Raw genomic sequence first — 25,602 nt, forward strand, 5'->3', positions numbered from 1 at the left:
CTCATTCTTATAACTCATAAATTATTTATAAAAGCTACTAAAATATCACGACCCAAATTCACAAGTCGTGATGATACCTATGTTCCACACCGATAGGTAAGTCAACCCAACATATTTTACCAATTTTAACTAACTAATGAGATAAAAAGGTAAACAACGAGTAAAAATCTCCAACACTAAGTTCTTTATAAATATTAAATGCGGAAAGCTAAAATACCACCCAGGAATTGGTGTCATAAGTACAAGAGCTTCTAAATATGATGCAAGTCTGAAACTAAATGACAAATCCAAACATAAGGGATATCCTGTCTGAATACTAAAACAACAGAATAAATAAAAGATAAAGGAGATGTGGGCCACAGAAAAGCCAAGGAGCTCACCACAACTTCAAGATACTCCAAGGTCGGACTCAAAAAGCTCCACGAGAGGTGGTCGTATTAAGGATCGAATCTACACCACAAAAGAGTGCAACAAGTATAGTATGAGTACGAAACCACGTGTACCCAGTATATCTCATAGACCGACAACAAAAAAGTAGTGACGAGAGTTCATATAAGAAAATCAGTTATTTACTTATACAAGTCTACACTATACTTACCAGTCAAGTGTCAACAAATAGAAGTAAATCAAATATCAAGTACTTTCCAACCACCAATAAAACATATAATCATCAAGAATGAAGGATGTCATGAGATGCAATGCAGTATGACACCATGAAATGATATGCCTCAGTGCCAAGTACTCTCTCAACCGTATATACACGATACTCCTCGAAAATACATCGAGAGTTCATGACCCATGGGAGACTCGTGAGGTCCATATACCAACACGGACGATCTCCATGTGTCTGTGCGGACGATCCAATGCACTATCATAAAATTAAATAATTTTCGCACGGATGATCTCCACCTACCCAAATTATAATCTTAATATCTCACCATCCCCAGCACAGACGATCTCCACGTGCCCAACTTATATGCAATCTCATGTCAATGCATGTGCACAATGTGATATCAATGAAAAGGGATGATAATGCATCTCAATCAAATGTCAATATGACATGTAATCACCTTAGCTATCACAAGTATACAGGTTCAATACATAACACAATCACACATAATAAATCAAGTCAATAATATATCAGCTAATGCCCATATGCTTTGACATTCTCGGATTACAATCCCCATTCTATAGTAATAAACTTTCCCTTTATAACACCAGTACTCATACCAATGTCCGTCACACCATTGATACGAGACCCCCGTCTTTCGCCCTTACCCATGGTCTATTTCATTTTTAATCTTTAATTAGAAAAAAACGTCCTTCAATGAAGTTTGCAAGTCTTAACATACCTTGAATGCCGAACACATATCACGAATCCTCAAGATTTTCCCTTTCCCTTTCGTAAGGCTTCAAAATTTTCCCAATCTATCAAATATGCAATATTCTCAAACAAGTGAGTTCATTGCCACGTGTTACTGTAGGTCTAGCCTAGATCCAAACTCATAATAATATATAATCAAACTCCTAAATTTGGTGTCAACTGATATGTCAAGACACATATTTGTTAAATATCAAGCCTAGAGTTAAGCTCCAACCCCTCCAAATATCATAAATCTATGAATATTCGTATAATAAAATATAACCAAACTTAATTTCCTATATCCATATATTAAACTTCAAGTATAAAGTAATAGTTATTAGAAAATTTCAAAATTTATAAAACCAAATAATTCCCACCATGTAACCTTAACAAAAACGAAAGTACCCAGAATTCAATTGCACTATCTTGTTTTGCCAAGTATTAATTTTTTTCCTACTAACCAATTTTTCTACCCCCAAACAGAACCATCACGTGTTGCAGCAACTAATCCAAAAATTTGATTCTTTTCCTGTATCTTTCCAACCAAAAAGTCTAAAATTTTCAACCCTATGCCACTGATTCCTAACCCACTAAATTGCAACCATTTTCCACCAATCAATAAAGCAATAAGTGACGCCCAACATTCCAAAAATCAAGATATATATAAATATACTTTGGAGTTTTGGCAAGAGTTTTTACCTGAGCAGTTTCGTCTTCTTCGATATCAAAATCGTAAAGTGCCCTCATTTCTATTTTATTTTATTTTGAGTTTTGTTGTTTCTAGTTATGACTCAGAAATTATTAAACCCCTCTTTACTTAGTTTAATTGTATACGTGGGCCAAGTGGTAAGGATATTAAATAAGTATAAATTATAGGAACCACATATTATAAGTACTAAATAACATCCTATCCCTTCTAGTTTTCTATTTACCAAAAATCCCTTAAAAATGATGTTTGCGGGATACATAGCGTTGTGCACATGATACATTAGGTTTGATAAGTTCCACATAGCGGGATACATAGCGTTGTGCACAAGATACATGCGAGATACATAGCGTTGTGCACGAGATACATATCGTTCGATATATTCCACATAGCGGGATACATAGCGTTGTGCACGAGATACACGCGGGATACATAGCGTTGTACACGGGATACACAGGTTTTGGCTGTAAAAAAGGTGGGAAATCTTTATGTATCTTACAGACTTTATTAATTGGGGGAAATAAGAGATTTTTGAAAATTTTGAAATAAGAAGGGATAAATGGATATTAAGGTAAGTAAATGAGTGTAGTTAAGTAATTTGTCCATTAAATAAATTATGGACTTGGCCCATTAACTACCAACTTAAAAGATACTTTACTTTATTTGATAAATACCCGCTAATTAAATAATCACAGTTATCGAATAGTTCAAAATTTTCATTTAAATTTTTTATGGGGAGAGTCAAAATAGTCCTAGTTCTCAAAACGATCTAGCGGGTCGTTACATCATCTACCACTTAAACAAACGTTCGTGCTCAAACGGTAAAAGAATAGAACGCACCTGAACGCTCAAAAAGTCGAGGATATCTACTCCTCATGTCTGACTCGATCTCCCATGTAGCCTCTTCCACTGGACGATACATTTATTGAAGAAATCTCTTTCAACTTCAACTTTCGAATTTGCCTATCCAAAATGGTTACCGGCTCCTCTTCAAAAGTCAAATTTTGATCAAGTAACACCGAATCCCGTTGAATCACATGAGCACCACCCTGATGATACTTTTTCAACATCGAAATATGAAATACGGGATGAATACCCAACAAACCAGGTGGCTAAGCCAACTGATACGCCACCTCACCAATACGCTCCACAATCTCGAAAGGACTAATATACCTTAGGCTCAACTTGCCCTTTTTTCCAAATCTCATCACACCCTTCATGGGCGAAACCTTCAATAGAACCCGCTCTCCCACCATGAACTTCAAATCACGAACCTTTTGATCTACATAACTCTTTTGCCTACTTTGAGCCATGAGAAGTCTATCTTGGATCAACTTAACCTTGTCCAAGGACTCCCTCAGCAGATCTGTACCCCACGGTCTAACCCTAAATGCATTAAACCAACCAATTGGAGATCGACATCTCCTACCATACAAAGCCTCAAAATGTGGCATCTCAATACTCGAATGGTAACTATTATTGTAAGCAAACTCTGCTAATGGCAAGAACTAATCCCAGTGACCACCAAAGTCGATCACACACGCCCGCAATATGTCCTCAAGAACCTGAATAGTCTGTTCATACTGACCGTCAGTTTGAGGGTGAAATGTTGTACTAAGATCCACCCGAATGCCCAACTCTTTCTGCATAGATCGCAAGAAAGGAGATGTAAATTGTGTGCCACGATCTGAAATAATAGAAATAGGAACCCCATGCAAACGAACTATCTCTCAAATATAGATCTTGGCTAACTTCTCTGAATTATAAGTAGTCCAACTAGTACGAAGTGTGTAGACTTAGTCAATCGATCCACGATGACCCATATAGCATCAAACTTACCCAAGGTACGTGGCAACCCTACCACAAAGTCCATAGCAATACGCTCCCACTTCCACTCGGGGTATGGGCATCCTTTGAGTTACACCTCCAGGCTTTTGGTGTTCATACTTTACTTGCTAACAATTCAAACACCGAGCTACAAAATCTACTATGTCCCTCTTCATACGACACCACCAATAACGTTGCTTCAAGTCACGATACATCTTAGTAGCCCCAGGATGAATTGAGTACCTCGAACTATGTGCCTCCTCTATGATCAATCTAGTCAAGTCACTTGTCTTATGAACATAAATACGACCCTTTATCCTCAAAACTCCCTCACTATCAAGAATTGCATCCTTGGCTTGTCACGACCCGGGAGCACCCCCTAGTCGTAACCGGCGTACTCGACCTCGAAGAGGTCTAATACAAGCCTCTTAGCATTCATTCATCGCATAGACACTAAAACCATAAGGAATTAAAAACTTTCTTTACCAAGAAAACATTTCATAAAAAAAATATAGCAAGCAGAAGACTTTCTAGACTTTATACATGATGTCTCAAAACCATCTAATACTTTAGAGTACAAAATTCGGGACTAATCCCATACACAACTTAAACAATACTAAAAAGACATAAAAGAACATATTGGGTATTGTCCTCGAATATATGAGGACTCACCAAGTCTTCATCTTCAACACTTATCAAATAGCCATGACATGTCATCATCTCCAAATCCCTACACTTTATTCCAAAAAGGGAAAGAAAGGGGTTAGCACAATTAAGTACTAAGTATGGAAACCATGCAAAAACATGCTAAAAAGGACATTTGGTTGAAAGTCATGCCTTATGCCATTTTAGTAAAACTTCATGAACATTGACATATTAGACATATTATAGAACACAACCAACATATAAGACATTAACCACATTATAGACATACTCAACATTTTCACCACGTAACTCATTTCATCATCCAAGGACCCTTATCTAAAGTTACCCTAAGACACACTTGAGTGAGACATGAAATGACCGCCCATACAACCTCTTCATACACACCTAAGTGTTCCTCAAGGCTACTATAGACAAGAACCATCATGCTTCAAGGTAACATACCAAGTAACTCACTTCATTAACATAAGCTATTTATTCAACAAATCATTTAGACAATTAGTCAACATTCTTCTTTAAAGTCATTTAGGACATATTCATGCATTTAAGGGACTTCACACTTTAGTCATATAGACTTAGAGAACTCACTTTAGCACCTTCAAAGGCTACTCGTGTCATGTGTAGATAGCATCCCATACTACTACCTACACGGTGTAGAACCTATCAAGTAAACTAGAGTTCACATTAAGGGCATCAAGTTCTACACTTAAAGATCCAAGTGTCAAGAATGCTCATAGCACCAATTTCCAAGAGATTCAATAACAAGACTCGCCCAATATATACATCATGTCGTCACACCAAGCACGATCAAGTATCAAGAAGGGTTGACGCCCTGTATCAAGAAGGGTCAAAGCCCAATAATCAAGAGAACCAAGAACCATATTAAAAATGGCTTTCTTCGTACTTAAAATGGACAACTTCCATTCATAAGACGAACTAAAAATCCGGAGTCAAGACGGCAAGTGATCCGAATCAAGAGGCATGCCAAGCGTGACAAAGTCACAGCCACAAGAAGGACAAGGTCCCAACAAGAGTGCTAGGTGATCAAACAATCTGTACAAGTGGGCGAGTTACACAAGCATCTTTAATGCCTTAAGGGATACCAACATGACAATGCCAAGTGACAAAAGTAACCAAGGTATCAAGATAACCCTTCAAATATACAAGAAAATAACAAGAGTACAAGTACAAGTTTATACACAAACCTCGGGCTTTAGCATAGAAACAGTCCGACAAAACATCAAGAATTCAAATCGTAGCCCGACCAACGTATAAAGGTTCTCAGCTTGTACACGAGTATATATAACCTTAAAAATATAATTACATAACTTATTTAACTTCTATTAGCTCAGTAATGTCGACGTAAAATAGGATCATCATCGCAAGTAAGTCTAGCATGTACAAATACAAATGTGCTCCCAAAACAGTGAATCTGTCCAGCCTGGTACCCCAAGTCGCAAGTTAGATTTGAACAAGAAAACGGTAAAATTAGACTTTATAACCTTCATGAAAGATGTAACTACATCTCTTAAGGTTGCAAAAAAACAAGAATCACCACAAAATACATTTTGTACAAAAAGATATATTCAAAACACTACAGCTGAACATGCAGGATTTCAATTTCCGAAATCTGGGCAGAACTTGCCCTGTGTTGCGTCCCATATTTCGTATCCATAACAATTAAATTAGCATTTTACATAAACATAAGAGTTGTAGGTATACAAGTTAGATTTCCAAATCATATTTGTTCATTGCAAAATAAGTTCTAGATCGAGAGATATGCATAAAATACCAAACACTACCCAGCTCGGAAACAGATTTTGTCATTTACCAAAAAGAAGTGTGTGTCTCGAATTCCAGCCAAAAGAACCAAGTTTTCTCTTGTGATTTTGAAGAACAATCTATTTAGATAAGTTTCTAAGGTTCTAAGGCTTAAAGGAAAACGAAATTACTAAAGGAGGGGTGAAAATATATAGTCAAACAAGTGATGTTTATCCCTTGGGCAGCTGTCCTTCAAAGGTGCTGCCCAAAAATTTGTGTGCTGCCCAAAATGCATACATATACACCTATATATATATCCCTCATCTCATTTTAAAGTTATACGTAATTCCAATTAGAATATTACCTAAACACCTCATCACAATCCTTTGCATCACATTCACATATATGATTCATGTCAACACTTCAATTCCTCATATAATGCCTTCAAGGCCATAATCATAATACACTCCATAAGTAGACACCTCCACCATAAGTGGATCACACATCAATCTATCAAAATTCTATATCAATTCTACATTAACAATGAAGTTAGGCCAACTTACCCTTTTCCAAAGCCACAATCATCATTCCTCAACTCTCCAATAATTCACAATAGATAAGCATAGATAATAATAGAAATCAACTATTCAACTCAATTCAAGCATAATTCTATTATCATTCAATCATAAACAATAACCCCACTTCATAAGCCAACTTTAGGAAATTTGCAAAGATATGGGTTCATGGAATTTCCTTTCTTAAAACCATCAATAATAACATAAATCATCATTAAAAACATTTAATGCAAGAACCCATGCTAGAATCGAAATTAGGATTTTGAGTTTTTGAACAACTTTTGAAATCTTTTGGATTGACTCTTTGATTGAAGAAGGAATCAAAGATGAAGAGTCCCCATACCTTAATCTTCAAGAACCAGACGAAATTGGAGAAGAAATCAGTAGCCACCATCCACCCTAGCTCCATCTTTCACCTTGAGTTTCCATGGGGTTCTAGAGAGAACCTTTATGAAAGAGGAAGGATTTTTTTTTTTTCTAATTGGAGTAATTTAAATGGAAGAATTTTGGTCAAAAAGGGTTTTATAATTGCTAGGAAAGGCAAAGAATAATAGGGACTAAACTTAGGAAAAGAATTAAGGACCCACAAAGTTAAACTTAAAAGTGTTCACTAAACCCGTCTAAACTCGTCCTTTTGGACAGTGCTTCACTATTTATGCCATAACCTTTTACTCCAAAGTCGGAATTGGGGAAACTCAGTGGCGTTGGAAAGAGGACTCGGAGACCTTTAATTGGATAGGTAATGGTTCACCTAATTCGTTTTGAGCTAAAAGATATGACTATTTAAAGTTGACCCTTACAACTCACTAGCTCAAATGAATAGTTTCCGGACGTCACGGTCATTCCTTGACGTTTGACCTCAAATCTCTTTAAACTAAACTTCAAAAGCCATTTTTCATCATTTCATCAAGTTCTCAACTCCAAACTCACATGTGAGGCTCTAGTTTCACTAGTTCATTTTTAGGGTCGTTACATGGTTTCTCCCTTTGACACCTTGTCTCGAATCTTACATAAATCACCATCATCAAACTGTTGAGTACGAATTTGCTCCAACAATGATGATCTAGCCTCTACATAAGCCAAAACTTTACCAGATTCTGAAATATCAAGCCTCACAAAGCTATTGGCCAAGGACTGGACATCCCTAGCTAAAGGACGCTCACCAGCCTGTAACAAGGCTAGACTACCCATACTTACTGCCTTTCGACTCAAGGCATCTGCTACCACATTTGCCTTACCCGGATGATAAAGAATAGTCATGTCATAGTCTTTGAGCAACTCCAACCACCTTAGTTGCCTCAAATTGAGATCCCTCTTATTGAATATATACGGGAGACTACGATGATCCTGAACACATCACAATGTACCCCATAAAGGTAATGCCTCCAAATCTTCAATCCAAACACTACAACCGCCAACTCCAAGTCATGAGTAGGGTAGTTCTTCTCGTGGATCTTCAACTGCCTCGAAGCATAAGCTCTCACCTTTCCCTTCTGCATCAATACGCAACCAAGACCAATTCGAGAAACATCACAATATACAACAAAACCCTCACCCTTTATAGGTAGGGTCAAAATTGGAGTAGTAGTTAATAAAGTCTTGAGATTTTGAATACTCACCTCACATTCATCAGACCACTGGAAAACCACTACCTTCTGGGTCAATCTAGTTAATGGGGATGCAATGGATGAGAACCCCTCTACAAACCGTTGATAATAACTTGCAAGGCCTAAGAAACTCTGAATCTTAGTAACTGAAAAAGGTCTGACCCAATCTCTAACTGCCTCAATCTTCTTAGGATCCACCAAATACCCTCCTTGGACACTACATGTCCCAAGAATGCTACCGAACTAAGCCAAAACTCACACTTTGAAAACTTTGCATAGAGTTTCTTCTCTTTCAGAATCCCAAGCACTATACTCAAATGATGCTCGTGTTCCTCTTTACTATGAGAGTATGTCAGCATATCATCTATGAAGACAATAACAAACGAATCCAAGTACGGTCTGAACACTCAGTTCATCATGTCCATAAAAGCTGCTGGGGCATTGTCAATCCAAAAGACATTACCAGAAACTCTTATTGGCCATAACGTGTTCGAAAAGCTGTCTTCGGGATATCCTCTACCCTAACCTTCAGCTGATGATAACCGGATCTCAAGTCAATCTTGGAGAAAACTGAAGCACTCTACATCTGATCAAATAAATCATCAATACGAGGTATTGGGTACTTATTTCTGATGGTAACTTTGTTCAACCGTCGATAGTCGATACACATACGCATGGATCAATTTTTCTTTTTCATAAATAACACTAGAGCACCCCAAGAAGATACATTCGGTCTTATAAAACCCTTGCTCAACAAACCCTGCAACTGCTCCTTTAACTCTTTCAATTCAGCCGGTGCCATACGATAATGAGGAATGAAAATAGGTTGAGTGCCTGGTTCTACGTCAATACAAAAATAATATCACGGTCAGGCGAAAGACTTGGTAAATCTGTCAGAAATACCTTCGAAAATTCACTCACCACCGGAATAGACTCAAGCATAGCAGTCTCAACGCTAGTATCTCGAATGTGCGCTAACTAAGCCAAACATCCTTTCTCTACCAAGTGACGAGCCTTAAGAAATAATATCACCCTTTTATGAGGGTGACTAAGATAACCTCTCCATTCTACTATAGGAATTCCAGGCATAGCTAATGTAACTGTCTTGGCATGACAATTTAAAATTGCATGATAAGGAGATAACCAATCCATACCAAGAATCACATAAAAATCTACCACATCTAAGACTTTTAAATCTGTGTGAGTGTCATATCCCATCAAGGTAACTATACATAGTCGATACACCTGATCTACCACTACAGAATCCCCAACAGGAGTAGAAACATGTACCGGCAAATCAAGAGACTCACATAATATATCCAGACTCGAAGTAAAATATGTTGACATATAAGAATAAGTGGAGCCTGGATCAAATAATATAGTAGCTGGTCGATGACAAACCAGAATAATACTTGTGATAACAACATCTGAAGTCTTAGCCTCTGGCCTACCCGAAAAAGCATAGTAGTGAGAACGACCACCCTCAAATTGTGGACCTCCACGACCACCACCTCGACCAGAAGGAGAACCACTTCTACCTGAATGAGAAACACCTTTGTTACTCTGTACACCTCCCCTAGTTGGAGGTTGTGCAACCCTGAAAGTCGAAGCCTGAGAACCTTGATGCGAGCCACCACGTCTGGTCCTAGGGCAATCTCTCATAAAATGTCCCATATCGCCACACTCAAACAACCTCTACGAGACGTAGGCTGATGAGAGAAATCTGAATGACCAGAATACCCTCCACGACCTACAGGTCTGGAAGATAAACCCTGTGACGTATGCACTAAACTCAAAGAACTATGCCCAGCGTAATCAACCTCAATTGGTATAGCAACATGAATGGGTCTACTGGACTGAGAGTGATAACATCTCCCTGAGTAACCTCGATTCTTTGGCGGAGCACCACCATAATTACTTGAATGATGGGCCCTCTTTCCCTTACGTTGCTCAAATCTCTCACGTCGAATCATCTCTAACTCCTTAGCTGCATCCACAACCTTATAGAACGGAACACCAGAAGCAAAAACTTGAGAAACTCCCGGACGAATCGAAATAATCAACCCCTTAACAAACCTTCTCACCCACTCAAACTCGGTGGGAAGTATCATCAAAGAATGCCTAGCCAAGGCATGAAATTTACCCTCAAACTTAGCGACTGACATACCATGTTACTCCAAACCCTCAAACTCGGCCCTCTTGTGCTCCCTCTCACTGCGTGGAACAAACTTGGCTAGAAATACTTGAGTAAACTGAGTCCATGATAGTGGAGGAGATCTAGCTGGCCTACTACTAATATAATGCCCCCACTACTACTTGGCAGAGCCAGTCATCTGAAATATTGTGTAGTCAACTCCATGAGACTTCACTAATCCAAGATTATGCAACCTCTCATGACGACTAACTATAAATTCATATGCATCCTCAGTTAAGTCACCAATATAAGTTGGGGGATTCATTAGTCAGAACCTCTTAAACATCTTTTGTTCATCAATGGTCATGGAAGGCCTGTTCGCCAAATGTGATGCAATACATAGAAATTCCATACTATCTAAACAGGGAGCTATAGCAGCAGCTGGCTGATTCTGAGAATCTAGAGAAATCATCGGATTTGGAGTCTGACCTTCAACACGGGTCTGTGAGGCATCAGAGGTGACAAGCAATGTTCCCACCTGAGCCATCCCCTCTAAAAGTCCTAAAATACGAGCCAAGGTATCTTGAAGGACCGGGGTTGAAATAATACTAGGTGGAGCCTGAGCTGGTCCATCCCCCTTGACACGATCATGCACATCCCCATGAATAATATTCGCATTAGGAGGTACTGTCCTATCATGGCCCTGGTAAGCTATTAGTACTTGTCCTTCCACGAGTGCTGCAATACGACCCCTGGTACATCAACTTCATATCATAAAATGAATAAATTTCATTAGTGAGTATATAATTTCAACTAACAAAAAATTCTATACAAAAGGATGATTGATATAGTTTCAATATTTGCTCAGTGAAATACTTAATCAACTAACATCCCAAGCTAGAGTTTGTTAAGTTTTACATAACGATCTTAACAAAATAATAATGAGCATGTGCATCTTCTAAACTTTAATCTTGACTTGTAACTTCAATCTACAAAAATCTGTAAGAACAAGATTTCACAAAGATGATAAGTAACTATTAGTATATAATAATTTATGTAAACCTACACTAGAAATTGTTAAAGCGCTTATCGCAAAAGTGTACTATTCATCAATTCTCCAGAAATAACAACAAGATACAATAACATAAGAAAATTATTAGAAAAGCTTTTTGATGCATCAACCATAACATTTGATGGATTCATCATATTGAAGTCCAAGAGTGCAATCGTTTGGAACCGCGATACGAAGAACTAACAGAAAATGCACTTGAAACTACAAATTCAAAATTCCAACTTTCCTAAAACATGTCTACATATGTCACTTAGACTTGTTTTACTGATGACTTTTTCCTCTTCTACAAAGGTGAGGTATGTGCAACTTCTATTAGAATGTTTCAGGGAGTTTTCATAAGCTTCACGATTATTGCTAACTTGCAAAAAAGCTCAACATATTTTGGTGAGGTCAATAATGGGATCGAGACTATCTCAAAATAGAGGTGTTACAAGTAAGTAATTTGATTTAGCTATCACAGTAGAGTTTAAACCAACTGCTGGTACATTCCATGTGTTTAAAGGTGCATTGATAGCTAATTGAAGCATAAACTATTTTCTACAGATGATGGTGATGTTGCTGAAAATTCTTCATTGCCAATTTTTATGAGGCAATGATGGTTAAGTCAGTAGGAAGGCAAAAATGAACATGCAATCAACAGGAACTAACTAAATAAAAGGGGCAAGGAAAATCTAAATTTTCAAAAGTTTAATAGTGGTTTTGTGAGTCCTCTGGTATCTTAAGGAAGAGGTGATGACTACAATGTAATTCAAAAAAAATATTCGAGAAAAGTGAGGTAATTGGGAGAAGTTCACTTCAACTTAAAAATGAATTTAGATGAAAAATGCAGGTAGCAGGGGACTAAAAAAATATTCAGAGGATTTGGATTGAAAGAATTGAGAATACTCAAATACACACTATTAAGAAATTATAAAGATTTAACATAATGAGCAATCTTTATGGAGGGTTGTGATCACATAACAATCTACTGGAGTTGTGTAGACAGTAGCTTAAGATGTTCTAAAAAGTTGACTAAAGCTTGATATCAGTTCTGGTGGTACTTTTATAGTTTGCTACTTAAGTTGTACCCAAGCTTACGAAAGCCTCGGTAAATAAGCTTCATGTGTTACATGTTTTCTATGTTTAGAGCTATACAAATGGTATGGCGACATAATTAGTTTTTATTAGTTTTGGGATCACAAATAATTGGAGAAAACATCTTGATCATTTTATACAACATATATAGAGTATTGAGCGAGAGAAATGATTGTAGTGAGTAGATATGTAGGACACCTGATGGATGAGTACATTGGTATCTGATGATCATAAGAGCCTACAAGGTTGAGATGTGTAAAAATTCCAACTGAAATACTTTACAAGTAGAAGACAATATATGCTAGCCAACACTCATCAAGGGGGTTCATATTCATTTACTTATTAGCTATTCTAATGCAATAAAATAAAAAACAGAGGAAGTCTTGTTACGCACAGTTGTGCATAGAAGTGTGTGAAAATAGAACAATAAGAAGATGTGTAGCAACGACAAGAAGTCTAGTTAACTTATGATTCTTCGATTAAGCATATGATGTTTTTTGGATCGCAAGTGCAACAAACAACAACAACAATATGCCCGACAGTTATGCAGAGAAATGTGTGAAAATAGAGAATGAAGAAATTGCTCAGCAGTGTAAAGAAGTTTAGTTGACTAATGGTTCCTCTGTTAAGCAACTGATGCTTCTAAAATTACATGTGCAGGAAACAACACCACCTTGCCCAATAGCTATATAGAGAAAAGTGTTGAAAGTAGAGCAAGAAGACGATGTACACAAATCAACAAATCAATTAAACATGCCAAACAACATTCATAAACATTCTCTTTAGAAAAAGAAAACAAATTAAAGGCGCAAAACTAAACTTCATGAAGTGAAAGAAAAGTTACCAAAGAAGGTGCTCGTAATGGGAACCAGAAAAGAAAGACAAGGAAGTAAATTTGAGACATCGCCATTGATTTTGTGTATTGCATTTTCTACTCTATATAACTTATTACGCCAGCTTATGTAGCTATTTACAATGGAGAGAAGGAAAATATTTTTTATAGTACCTGATGAAATATAATTTGTTGAATACGCTTGCTAGCTACAAATATGATGAGGCGTTGTCAACTTAGCTCGATATGTTGATTTTCTTTTGCTGCTTGCCTGTATTCTAAAACAATAAGATTCAAATGACTATTAAAATGCAAATTCTCAAAGAAATTAGGGGCCAATAAACTGAAATATTATCCAAACTATATGTACTCATAGACCTAATTAAATTCTCCATCGTCACAATCTAATGTGTTAATAATCATCAAAGCGTGAAGACTACATTGTTACCGCGCTAATTACCCATATGTGATCCATTTCTTGCTGCTTAATATAGCTTACACAATTATACTTTAAATGAACGCATATTATAGTCATGAATTATTTACTCCAAGTGTCTCAAAAACAAATTTCTACGTATTCCAATCGTCTGATTATTTTAAAATGTTACTTTTATGAGTTGATGCCTGAATATCTAAGCTTTCTGAAAGACACTGTAGAAGAACTTCCTCTTAACATATGCAGAACATGTTGTAGCAGACCTGGATCTTGAAGGCTATTTTCAAGAATTTTGTTAAGAATTGTGTTGGACTATTCCTTTAAATTACAGAGAACAAAGAGGACTATAACATGCTTTATGACACTTTCTCTAAGAACCTCAAGATATTGTTAGCATCAGAAACCTTTCCAGCACTCAAAAAAGTAAAGCAGAGGATTAAGAACTAGATTGCTGCTCATAAAAAGAGTTTGTTCAAATTGCAATGAAAAAAATGTTAATGATGCAGATGACATATGAAAGATCTGTGTTCTTATAACTAGTTATTGCTCTCTTCACTTAGGCATTATGTTGTCAAAGGCGCGCTTTCGAATCTACAATTCAATGAGCAAATTTCATGCTACAGACTTGCATATACTTCAAAAACAAGATTATTAACTAGGAACCCCAACTCAATCATCTTTCTCTAGTTATACAGATATAGAAAACCACCAGTTGGTGAAGAAGTACAAAAAGAGTAATTCAAACAAAACAAACACTAAAGGGAATTAAGAAAAACACCCAAATCAACGCTGAAGAGGAGACATACCTAAGAATTGATTAGATGAAAATCAACTCATAGACGAAGATAGAACTTCATGACCTACAACCCGTGCTTTGCCTATTTTGGGAAAGATCAGATGAAACTAAGAGTATTAGCACATTTTTCTAAGAGAATTGCGATTTGCACAGCTGCTACAGAGATTTTTGATGAAATCGATTTAGGGCTTTTGTGTGCTGAAAAAAAAAAAAAAGTGTCGTAATTGTGCTGTTTTGAAAAAATAGAGGCTTTTTTCAAAGAGTTTTAGTTAATGAAGTTTATTTTTAGCGCCCGATGGGTTTCTATTAAAATTAAAAATTCACTTTTTCCCGCTTCTCACCACTACATTTAGAATTTGGGACCAGATTGTAATTTCTTTAGGGATTAGATTTTGCACTTTCACAATAACATATAGATTAGGGACGGGAATATTATCTCTTCCCAATACATGTATTTTTTGAGAAGAGATTATTAACTCGTCCCTAAATGCTGGTCTTAAATAATATTTTTTCTTGTAGTGATGATACCTCTTCATCTTCTCTTTGTAAAAGGCTAAACTTTCATAAGCTTTTAGGCGAAACTCATCAAGCATATTCAAGTCATTCATTCTTTGATTAGATGCGGCGCCCCAATCCAAATTTAGCTTCTTCATCGCCCACATAGCCTTATGCTCTAGCTCTACCGGTAAATGGCAAGACTTCCCATATACAAGTTGGTAAGGAGACATACCTATGGGAGTCTTGTATGCAGTGCGATAGGCCCATAAAGCATCATCAAACTTCCTTTACCAATCCGTTCTATTAGCATTCACAGTCTTTGCCAAAATCTGTTTGATCTCTCTGTTGGACACTTCAACTTGCCCACTAGTCTGCGGATGGTAAGGAGTGACTACATTGTGGCGGACACCATATTTCTCAATTAGCGCTTTGAACAACTTATTACAAAAGTGGGAACCTTTATCGTTGATAACTGCCCTAGGTGTACCAAATCTGGAGAAGATATTCTTTTTCAAGAATGCGGTGACACTTTTACCTTCATTGTTGGGGAGCACAACTGCTTCCACCCACTTCGATGCATAATCAATTGCAAGAAGAATATACTTCATCCCATGTGAACTCACAAATGGACCCATAAAATCAATTACCCATACATCAAACAACTCAATCACCAAAATCGGATTCATAGGAAGCTCTTGCCGCTTTGAAATTCCTCTTTCTCTTTGTTAACGGTCACAAGACTTGGCGAAATCATGAGCATCTTGGTGGATGGTGGGCCAGTAGTACCCACACTGCAAAATTTTATGCACAGTCCGAACACCACTATGATGCCCACCAATAGGCGATGAATGATACGCCTCTAGTATACCCATCATCTCGACCTCTGGCACACAACGATGAATAATCCATCGGCACAACTACGATACAAAGAGGGCTCATCCCAAAAGAGCTTCTTCACATCATGCATAAACTTTTTCCTTTGGTGAAAAGACAAATCCGGGGGCACCAAATCACCTGCCAAATAATTAGCAAAGTCTGCGAACCAAGGAATCAAAGCATGAGAAGTAGCCAATACTTGTTCATCCGGAAAAGCATCATTGATTTCAGCCCTATCACCAAACTTTAGCATCACCTCTTCCTCTAATCTGGACAAGTGATCAACAACTTGATGTTCAGTCCCCTTTCTATCCTTCACCACAAAGTCGAACTCTTGTAGAAACAATACCCATCTAATAAACCTTGGTTTCGCATCCTTCTTCTCCATCAAATACCTCAATACAGATTGATCAGTATGCACTATGACCTTAGTACCAAGCAAGTATGATAAAAAAATTTTGAATGCGAAAATCACCGCAAGAAGATCTTGTTCAGTTACCGTATAGTTCTTTTGGGCCACATTTAGAGCTTTGCTAGCATAGTAAGTAGGATGGAGAATTTTCTCTCGCCTCTGTCCCAATACCACACCAAGTGCCACTCCACTCGCATCACACATTACCTCAAACGGTTGTCCCCAATCCGGTGAAATAATGATAGGTGCATTAACTAACTTCTCCTTCAACTCTCTAAATACTCTTAGACAAGCATCATCAAAATAGAACTTACACTCATTCTCGAGCAGTTTGCACAATGGATGTGCAATTTTTGAGAAATCTTTGATGAACCTCCTATAGAGATAGGTGGAGGAAGTTTTTCTATTACCTCAACTTTCGCTTTATCTACCTCAATGCCCTTCTCAGAAATCCGATGAACTAGAACTATCTTTTTTTTCACCATAAAGTGGCACTTCTCCCAATTTAGCACCAGCTGAAGTCTTCACACCTTTTAAGCACCTCAGCCAAATGATCCAGACATCGATCAAAAGAGTCACCTACCACAGAGAAATCATCCATAAATACCTCAATAGTGTCCTCCACCATATCAGAGAATATCGACATCATACAATGCTGGAAGGTCGCTGGAGCATTGCACAACCCAAATGACATCCGTTTGAAGGTGAAAGTCCTATAAGGGAAAGTGAAAGTGGTCTTCTCTTGGTCCTCTGGAGCTATAGAAATCTGATTGTAGCCCGAATAACCATCAAGAAAGCAATACCAACCCTTACCAGCAAGTCTATCCAACATCTGATCCATGGATGGCATAGGGAAATGGTCTTTTTCTGTCCAAGTATTTAGCTTCCGGTAGTCCGTGCAGATTCTCTATCCAGTCATGGGCCGCATTAGAACAAGCTCGTTTCTCTCATTAGGAACCACAGTAATCCCACCTTTCTTGGGCACATATTGAACAGGACACAACCAACTACTATCTGCAATGGGATAGATAACTCCAGCATCCAACCACTTGATGATCTCCTTTTTAACTACCTCTTCCATAGGCGGATTTAATCTTCTTTGGTGCTTAATACTAGGCTTGTTATTCGGCATGAGTTGGATTTTATGAGAACAAATACCGGGAGGAATCCAAATAATATCCGCAATAGTCCACCTAATGGCTCGCTTGAACCTCTTCAATACTGCAACCAAACACTCTATTTGTTGCCTATTCAAATCAGCCGCAATAATGACTTGTAAAGTATCATCTTTTCCCAAGAACACATACCTCAAATGCTGTGGTAGAACCTTAAGCTCTAATTTTGGTGCCTCCTCAACAGACAGTCGCGCAGGTGGGGACTCACGATTTTTCATGTCCAACTCCAACTTCTTTGGTTTTGACCGATATTCACAGTTATCAAGTGCGGCGACCAGTTCGTCATACTCTTCAATACCATCACTTTCGAAGTTCATCATAACCGCTGCTAATGCCTCAACACTCAGTCTCTCCTACACCTGCACCTCAGAAACACTCTCAACTCTATAGGTTATCGCCGATACCGATTGGAGCTCACTACTTTGCTTCATAGACCTACAAATATTGAAAGTTGCCTCTTCATTGTTCAGTCTGAATTTCATCTGCCCCTTTTCCATATCAACCAAAGTGTACCCCGTAGCTAAAAATGGTCTCCTAAAAATGATGGGAATCTCAAAATCAACCCGCAGTCAAGAATCACAAAATCTACGGGAAAGATGAACGACTCCACTTTCACTAGTACATCATGGAGCACACCTATGGGCCTCATCATAGTTCTGTCGGCCATGAGAAATCGCATCGCAATCGGTTTTGCATCTCCCAAACCTAACTTTTTGTAAATCGACAATGTCATCAGATTAATGCTAGCCCCAAGATCACACAATGCCTTAGAAAAATGCAACAACCTGATGGTACATGGAATAGTAAAGCCACCAGGATCCTCCTTCTGCACAAGGGGCCTAGTAGCAATAACGCTACAATGTTGCAATCTATCATCATCCTCGAAGCTCACGACCCTTTTCTTGGTCACCATATCCTTCATAAATTTTGCATACCCAGGCATTTACTCCAAAGCCTCTATCAACTGAACATTGATGGAAAGCTGCTTCAACATGCTAATAAACCTGCGGTATTTGCTTTCTTTAGTCTTTTTCACTAACCTTTGTGGGAAAGGAGGTGGAGGTCTGGTTATGGGGACAACTTTCTGAGTTACCTCATCTTCCTTCTCTGTCGCATTCTCGGTCTCTCCAGACACCTCAACCACATCATCATCTTGACTAGCATCAATTTCTACCCCAGACGGCATAGGTGGATCAATGGTCTACTTACCTCCTCGAGTCGTGATTGCCATGCAATGTCCATCATTTTTTGGATTTTGGATAGTATTACTAGGAAGAGTGCCAGGTTGACGTGGGTTTATTGTAGTCGACAACTAAGTCATCTGTAGCTCAAGATGCTTGATCGAGACTGCGTGGGCGTCAACTTTTTAACCAATACCAGACAAGTCAGTTCACATCTCCTTCACATTCTTATCAGTCGCGTCAAACCTCCTCATCATTTTCTGCATCATATCCTCAAAACGTGACATATTACCTTCTTTTTCCTAGGAGCAGAATCCCGATTTCGAGGAGGAACATGAGGTCCAGCCCGATCGTTTTTGTTGCCATCGTTGTTCCAGTTGTAATTGTTGTCGTGAATGTAGTTCCCATCTCAGACATATTGACCCTTGCGGTTGTAATTTCCATAGTTCCGACCTTAATTTCCTTGACCTTGGCGCCAATTATCCGTGTTAGAACCTTGGGCGTTTGGTCGGAAACCCCTCGTCTGCTCATTCACCGCATAAGCATCCTCTTCAAAATAATAGTCCTCTGCCGGTGGTGGAGTTCTAGTCAAATAGTTCACAATATTTACCTTCTCCACTCCTTCAGTCACATGCTTTAACACTAACCCTAGTTTAGTTCTCATCTCTGCCATCTCCTCGCGAATCTCATCTGCGGGATGGTTGTTTGCAGCTTGAACGATGAATGTGCTCCTCCCAGTGTCTGACTTTCTAGTGCTCCAAGCTTTATTATTTCGAGATATCTTCTCCATTTTCTCTGTAATTTGTGCAAAAGTGCATTCACCATATGAACCTCCCGCAATAGTATCGAGCACTGCCTTACCATTAACATCATGTCCTCGGTAGAAGTACTCCTTCAGTGACTCATCATCAATACGGTGATTCGGGCCACCCCTCATGAAGGCAGTGAACCTATCCCAAGAACTACTCACAGACTCTCCAGGTAATGTTACAAAGTTTTTGAGTTTATCCTTCTTGTTCAACTTCTTGGACACTGGAAATAATCTTGCTAGAAATTCCTTTGTCAACTGCTCCCATGTATAGATTGATTTGTAAGAGAGTTCATTGAACCACACAACAACATCTCTGGTCAATGATTGGTGTGACACACGCAATCCAATGACGTTCATATCCCAATCCGGTCGACCTCTACAACTTTTGCAGACATGATTAAGTTTGGCTATGTGAGCATGTGGGTCATCCGCTGGCAACCCCGCAAACAAGCCCATTGCTGTAAGAATCTGCATCAAGCTACTAGTCACCACAAATGTATGCCCCTGAGGTAGAGGCGGTAGGAGAAGAGGTCCATCAGAATCAGCAATATTAAGGTTGAACCTAAAATTTTCATGCAGACGTGGTCCTTGTGGTTCCTGTTCCCTCAGTGCATCTCCCAATGTATTCTCAACTGGTGCCTGATTATTCGCATCAATTACCCTCGGAGGTTGCAATCAAACACATTCACCTAACTCTCCCCAATAGGGTTAACCGGAACTCTTTGATTATTCATTCTCCGCAAAGTTCTATTCAGTTCAGGATCGTAGGGAGTAAGTGGTTTGCCTTGGCTCCATGTACTTAGCATACACTAGAGTAAGACCCTGAGAGAGACAAAAACAAAACAAAAAGTAAAATTAGGAAATATTCGACTAAAGTTTGATAATGCAATTAAACTTAATCTAAAAGCCTTACTCCCCGGCAGCGGCGCCAAAATTTGATACGCTCAAATTACACCTCTTTTCAGAAGCATAAGCGATCGTTATAACGTAAAGAACCCAATTTGTAGGTTGGGGTCGATCCCACGAGGAATATGAAATAGACTTAAGTTCAATAACGATTATATTCGTTTAGCCAATGTATTTCTGAGACATCTAAGTAAAAGGGGGGATTTGTGTAACAAATTTTGGAAATAATGAAAGTGATTAGTAAATAAGATTCAAACTTTGTTGTTATCAAGTTGAGAAAGAAACTAGGGCATACGTGTTCCCCATAAGCTCATAACTCTGTAATCCTAGTAATAACAATCCCTTCCTAGTGTATTACATGCAAAACGATAAGTTATGTATCTATAAATCCTTGGTCCAGCATCTAGAGAATTTCATCCCGCACCTTGGTCTGGCTACGTGTGTATAATTTACTAACCCTTACCATTACCTCATATTAGACGTCACATCGATGTAAGGCTTAGTTTTCACCCTTGCACCAATCAACATTAATTCTATTAGATAGTATCACACTAAATTTATGTTGATAATTCTTTTCTTATTAACTACCTCCTTGGTCCGGCAAGTAGCAACAAGGTGAGTTCTAACGTTGTGCACCGTTAAAAAGACTTCTAGACGAAAGAATTATCAATGCATGCAAAACAATATTTGGAAATTACTTAGTTACTATTCATACTTCGTTATTCGCTCATGATTCCCACAACCCTAGTTGTGGATTTAGTTGCCCATATTAGCAATAACACAATTCATAATGTTTGAAGAATAAATCATGAACTTACGTAGTACAGTAGAATAATCCCAGAATTTCAACTTGAATTTCAAAGTAAAAATCACCAAAATGTGCTTAGGAAATTAAGAATTTCTAAACTTGCATATTAATCTCCCAAGCCAAAAACTAGAACTCAAATAAATAAAGTCTAACCCCCAAAAATGAGGTTTACATGTCCTACATATAAAAAAATAAGTCCTAACTAAAAAGGAAACGAAATAAGGAAATAATGTTTCAGTACACGGTTTTGATCGACTATACTGACCTACGAACTGTGGTTTGATCTACGGTCCGTAGATCCCTTCCGTGACTTAGGACTTTGGCAAATTTCTAACTTCAAAATCTTCAAATCTCCTAAACCAAACGACGGAGCACCAGTATGGACCGTAGATTGATCTATGGTCCATGGATCCTCCTCCGTAGCTCCATACTTAGAATATTCAAAATCAGGTACTAGAACCCCTCTCTGAACCATTTGACGGATCAACAGTACGGTCCGTCGGTTGCAACCGTGGTTCCATACTTTGTCAAGAATTCCGTGATTTTCCTTCAAGCCTTCCCTGCCCATCTACGACACCCATCTATGGAGCGTGAATGGACCTACGGTCCGTGGATCACTTTCGTAGATGCCCTTTTCTGCACATTCTTCAGCTGTGTCTCTCAGTTTCCACGTCTGAACATATTTCCTGCAAACAATGAGAAAAATACATAAAAACCACTACAAAATGGCCCTAGATACACACAACTCTTAAGTGAAATGTTTCAAAAATACCGTAATCTCACGGTATATCAAAATGCCCTAAGATGGCCTCCTTAAAACAGGCCCAGCTCGCAGGTGGTGCTTCCTCAGCTCTACCCTTCTTCCAGTGGTCAAACCAAGTCCTAGCAACATTGTTTAGTTGATATGCATCAAGTTCAATTCGCTCAACATCCACAATGTGCATGACCTCAAATACCTTTTTGCAATTCCTCAACAAAATTCTCTAGATCCTCAGTAGTGCTTGAACCAGTGAAACTTAGAGGATTCATCCTCAAGAACTCTCGGATCCTCGAAGTATCAGCCACTTCCTGTTTAGCTCCTCTTTTTTGCCCAACCTGGTTAGTCACACCTTGCCTTAACATTCGAATCACTTTCCTAAACTCAACTTCCGTGACTTCTCCTTAGGGTTGCACTTCAGGTGCATTAGGTACCCCTTGTTCCTCAACATTCCTCTTAGAAGGACGACCTCAGACAGCTCTTCGTGGAGGCATGATTAACTGAAAGACATGCACAAGCACGAATTAGAAGAAGCTTTTTAGAGATCAAACTCTAATGCACGAAATGCGTGTGAAAGAAGTGAGGTAATTTCCTAAGTGTTGTAAACTCCTAATTATAGATGTGGTGCGCTTCACACCGATAACTAGGACTCTACATACACGACTTCATAAACTCCTTAGGACTCTTGAACTATATGCGCTGATACCAAGTTTGTCACGCTCCGAGCCTACACCAGGGGCGGGAATGGCACTCGAGAACCATTGCTGGCCCCAAGCGAACCCTTGGCATGTCTTACTTACTCAGCAGAACACTTAAACATAAGAAATAGTCTCAAAATATAACTCATGCAATAACTTAAGATATAATAACTTAGCCAAAATGGCAACTCAAGTCTTAACGTATACAACTGAAAATGGAAAGACTAAAGAACTATAACTACTCGTCTATGAAGACTCTAAAAAAAAAGGGGATTTCAAGACAAGACCCCTGATCATCCTAATAACTAAAGTACTAAATCGAATGACAAGGAGTACTATGGAAAGCAAGGAGGCTTACCAACTAACTGTGAGTGCTCAACTGGATCAACGAGGCGCTGGATGTTGATCCTAGTTACCTGTGTCTACATCATAAAATGATGCAGGCCAAATGACATCAATACATTGAATGTACGAGTATGCGAGTGGAATACTAAACAAGACATAAGTTTGAAAAGAATCTAAAAAGAACATGTACCTTGGCTTTACTCAACTCATGAATAACTCAACTCAAATGCAAAATAAACAACAACAATGGTGTAGTTATAGAAAGCATTTAAAACGGGAGGTAGCAACTCAATTTGTTAAAGAAATGCAATAACAACCCAGTTTACATGTAAAGTAATATAATAATGTGGGAGTTTCTCTAACGGACAACCACCACTATGAGCCTAAGTGATGAGACAACATCTTGCCCACGCGGGAAGAACTGCCGTCCCTGGTGCTCTGAGAGGCGTGGGGCGCCAACCCTTGAATTTCAGGGAGTGACTTGGGGCGCTCTGGCTAGCGCGGTGCCCCAGAGGTCAAACTTCATAGCCCCTTTTGAGGCGCTTTGGCTGGGGGGTGCCCCAGGCTCCTCCCCAGGTGCACTCCGACTTATCTTCTTCTTTTTTGCAACTCTAAACCCCCCATTTCAACTTGGTTCTTTCCCCAAACACTTAGAGTCAACTATACCATCAATATATGTAAGATTCAACTAAAAAACACACCTAAAATCATGGATCAAACTCAAGAAAATTCAACAACAAGAACCCACAATATTTCAAACGTATTATCATCTAGAACTCATGAGATTTACTTTCAAAACAATACAGCTTCGCTGAATTGAATCATGCTTGTCGTGTGGGTGAACTATCCCAACACTATGTGATTTCACATACCTCGTAGGGATTAACCCTTGGCGAAATCCACATGCAATTCTCCATGAAATTGACGAATCCTTGCTTCTTCTCCTCTTCTTTTCTTTTCTCTCAAAACCCCAACTCTTTTGCAAAAGAGTAAACTGACCAAGTTCAGTTTATACCCCAACTAATTACCAAAAAATAAAATTAATTTAATAGGGTATGGAAAAGACCATAAAGCCCTTCTTAAATCCGGATTAGACTTTTTCTTATTTGAACAACCTAACTTCAAATGGGCATATCTCATTCATACGAACTCAGAATCACGCAAACTTAGCGGCGTTGGAAAGATAATTCCTAGAGTATCTTGAAGAAAACCTAACTCATACTGAGCTAGGAATTATGTTCGTTTTAAGTTGACTAAAAACTCAAACTTAACTTAACCATTTTTCCAGATTTTTCGTTCTTTCCAAAAATGACTATTTTCAATTCTAGCTCTTTCCAGTTCTTTCAAATAGTGAGGTGTTACGAAAACAACAGTTTTCTGAGTCCTGGGAGTCTGAGAATCTTAAGCAACCATCAGATCTTTAGTCTGACCTCCAATACGGGTCTGTGAGGCATTAGAGGTGACAGACAAAGTTTCTGCCTGAGCCATCCCCTCTAGAAGTCCTAACATATGAGCCAAGGTATCTTGAAGCACTGGGGTGACAGTAATACTAGGTGAAGCTTGAGATGGTCCATCCCCCTTGACACGATCCTTCACATCCCCATGAATAACATATGCATCAGGAGGTACTTTCTATCATGGCCCTGGGTAGCTATTGGTACTTGTCCTTCCACGGGCGCTGCAATACGACCCCTTCCCCGACCTCGACCTCGACCTATTCCCCTACTTTTACCACAGATAGTGCTCCCAGAATCAGGCGCAGGAATAAGCTCTTGATCACCACTTGCAGATGTATGAGACCTCATCATCTGAGAGAGAATGATATATCAAGATTAGAATTTCAACAAGGTCAAGTGTGCACGATAATGAATGAAAGAATAGAATTTTCCTATATGTCCTATAGCCTCTCGAAGATAGGTATGGACGTCATCATACCGATTCGCAAGACTCTACTAGACATTGCTCTTGTACTCATGAGACTGATGAACCTAGGGCTCTGATACCAAATTGTCACAACCTAAATTCACAAGTAGTGATTGCACCTATATTCCCAACCAATAGGTAAGTCAACCCAACATATTTTACCAATTTTAACTACCTAATGAGGTAAAAAGGTAAACAACGAGTAAAAATATCCAACACTAAGTTCTTTATAAATACGAAATGCGGAAAGCTAAAATACCACCCAAGAATTTGTGTCGTAAGTACAGGAGCTTCTAAATATGGTGCAAGTTTGAAAGTAAAACGACAAATCCAAACATAAGTGATATCCCGTCTGAATACTAAAAT

General features: G+C 38.5%; 1 protein-coding gene across 1 annotated transcript; it reads right to left on the minus strand.

Annotated features, from left to right (window-relative positions):
- Positions 1-10,964: 10,964 nt before the first annotated feature.
- LOC125810025 (uncharacterized) lies at positions 10,965-16,608 on the minus strand. The gene is made up of 3 exons (XM_049489541.1): positions 16,359-16,608; positions 16,131-16,227; positions 10,965-11,388 (listed from the first exon to the last, which is right to left on the minus strand). The coding sequence occupies exons 1-3, from the start codon at positions 16,606-16,608 to the stop codon at positions 10,965-10,967; spliced, it is 771 nt and encodes a 256-aa protein (XP_049345498.1).
- Positions 16,609-25,602: the final 8,994 nt, after the last annotated feature.

This window comes from Solanum verrucosum, unplaced genomic scaffold, assembly GCF_900185275.1.
Source record: "Solanum verrucosum unplaced genomic scaffold, falcon-dt-bn FXZP01000241.1, whole genome shotgun sequence".
Lineage (NCBI taxonomy): Eukaryota > Viridiplantae > Streptophyta > Magnoliopsida > Solanales > Solanaceae > Solanum > Solanum verrucosum.

What these genes read in the sequence shown, in the direction of transcription:
- LOC125810025 (XM_049489541.1), bottom strand. Translation starts at nt 16,608, where the DNA reads ATGGAGAAGAAGGATGCGAAACCAAGGTTTATTAGATGGGTATTGTTT. An exon ending in CTTTGCTAATTATTTGGCAG is followed by an intron (nt 16,228 to 16,358) that starts GTGATTTGGTGC and finishes GTTGTGTGCCAG; the next exon opens with AGGTCGAGATGATGGGTATA. An exon ending in CATAAAATTTTGCAGTGTGG is followed by an intron (nt 11,389 to 16,130) that starts GTACTACTGGCC and finishes TTGATGTACCAG; the next exon opens with GGGTCGTATTGCAGCACTCG.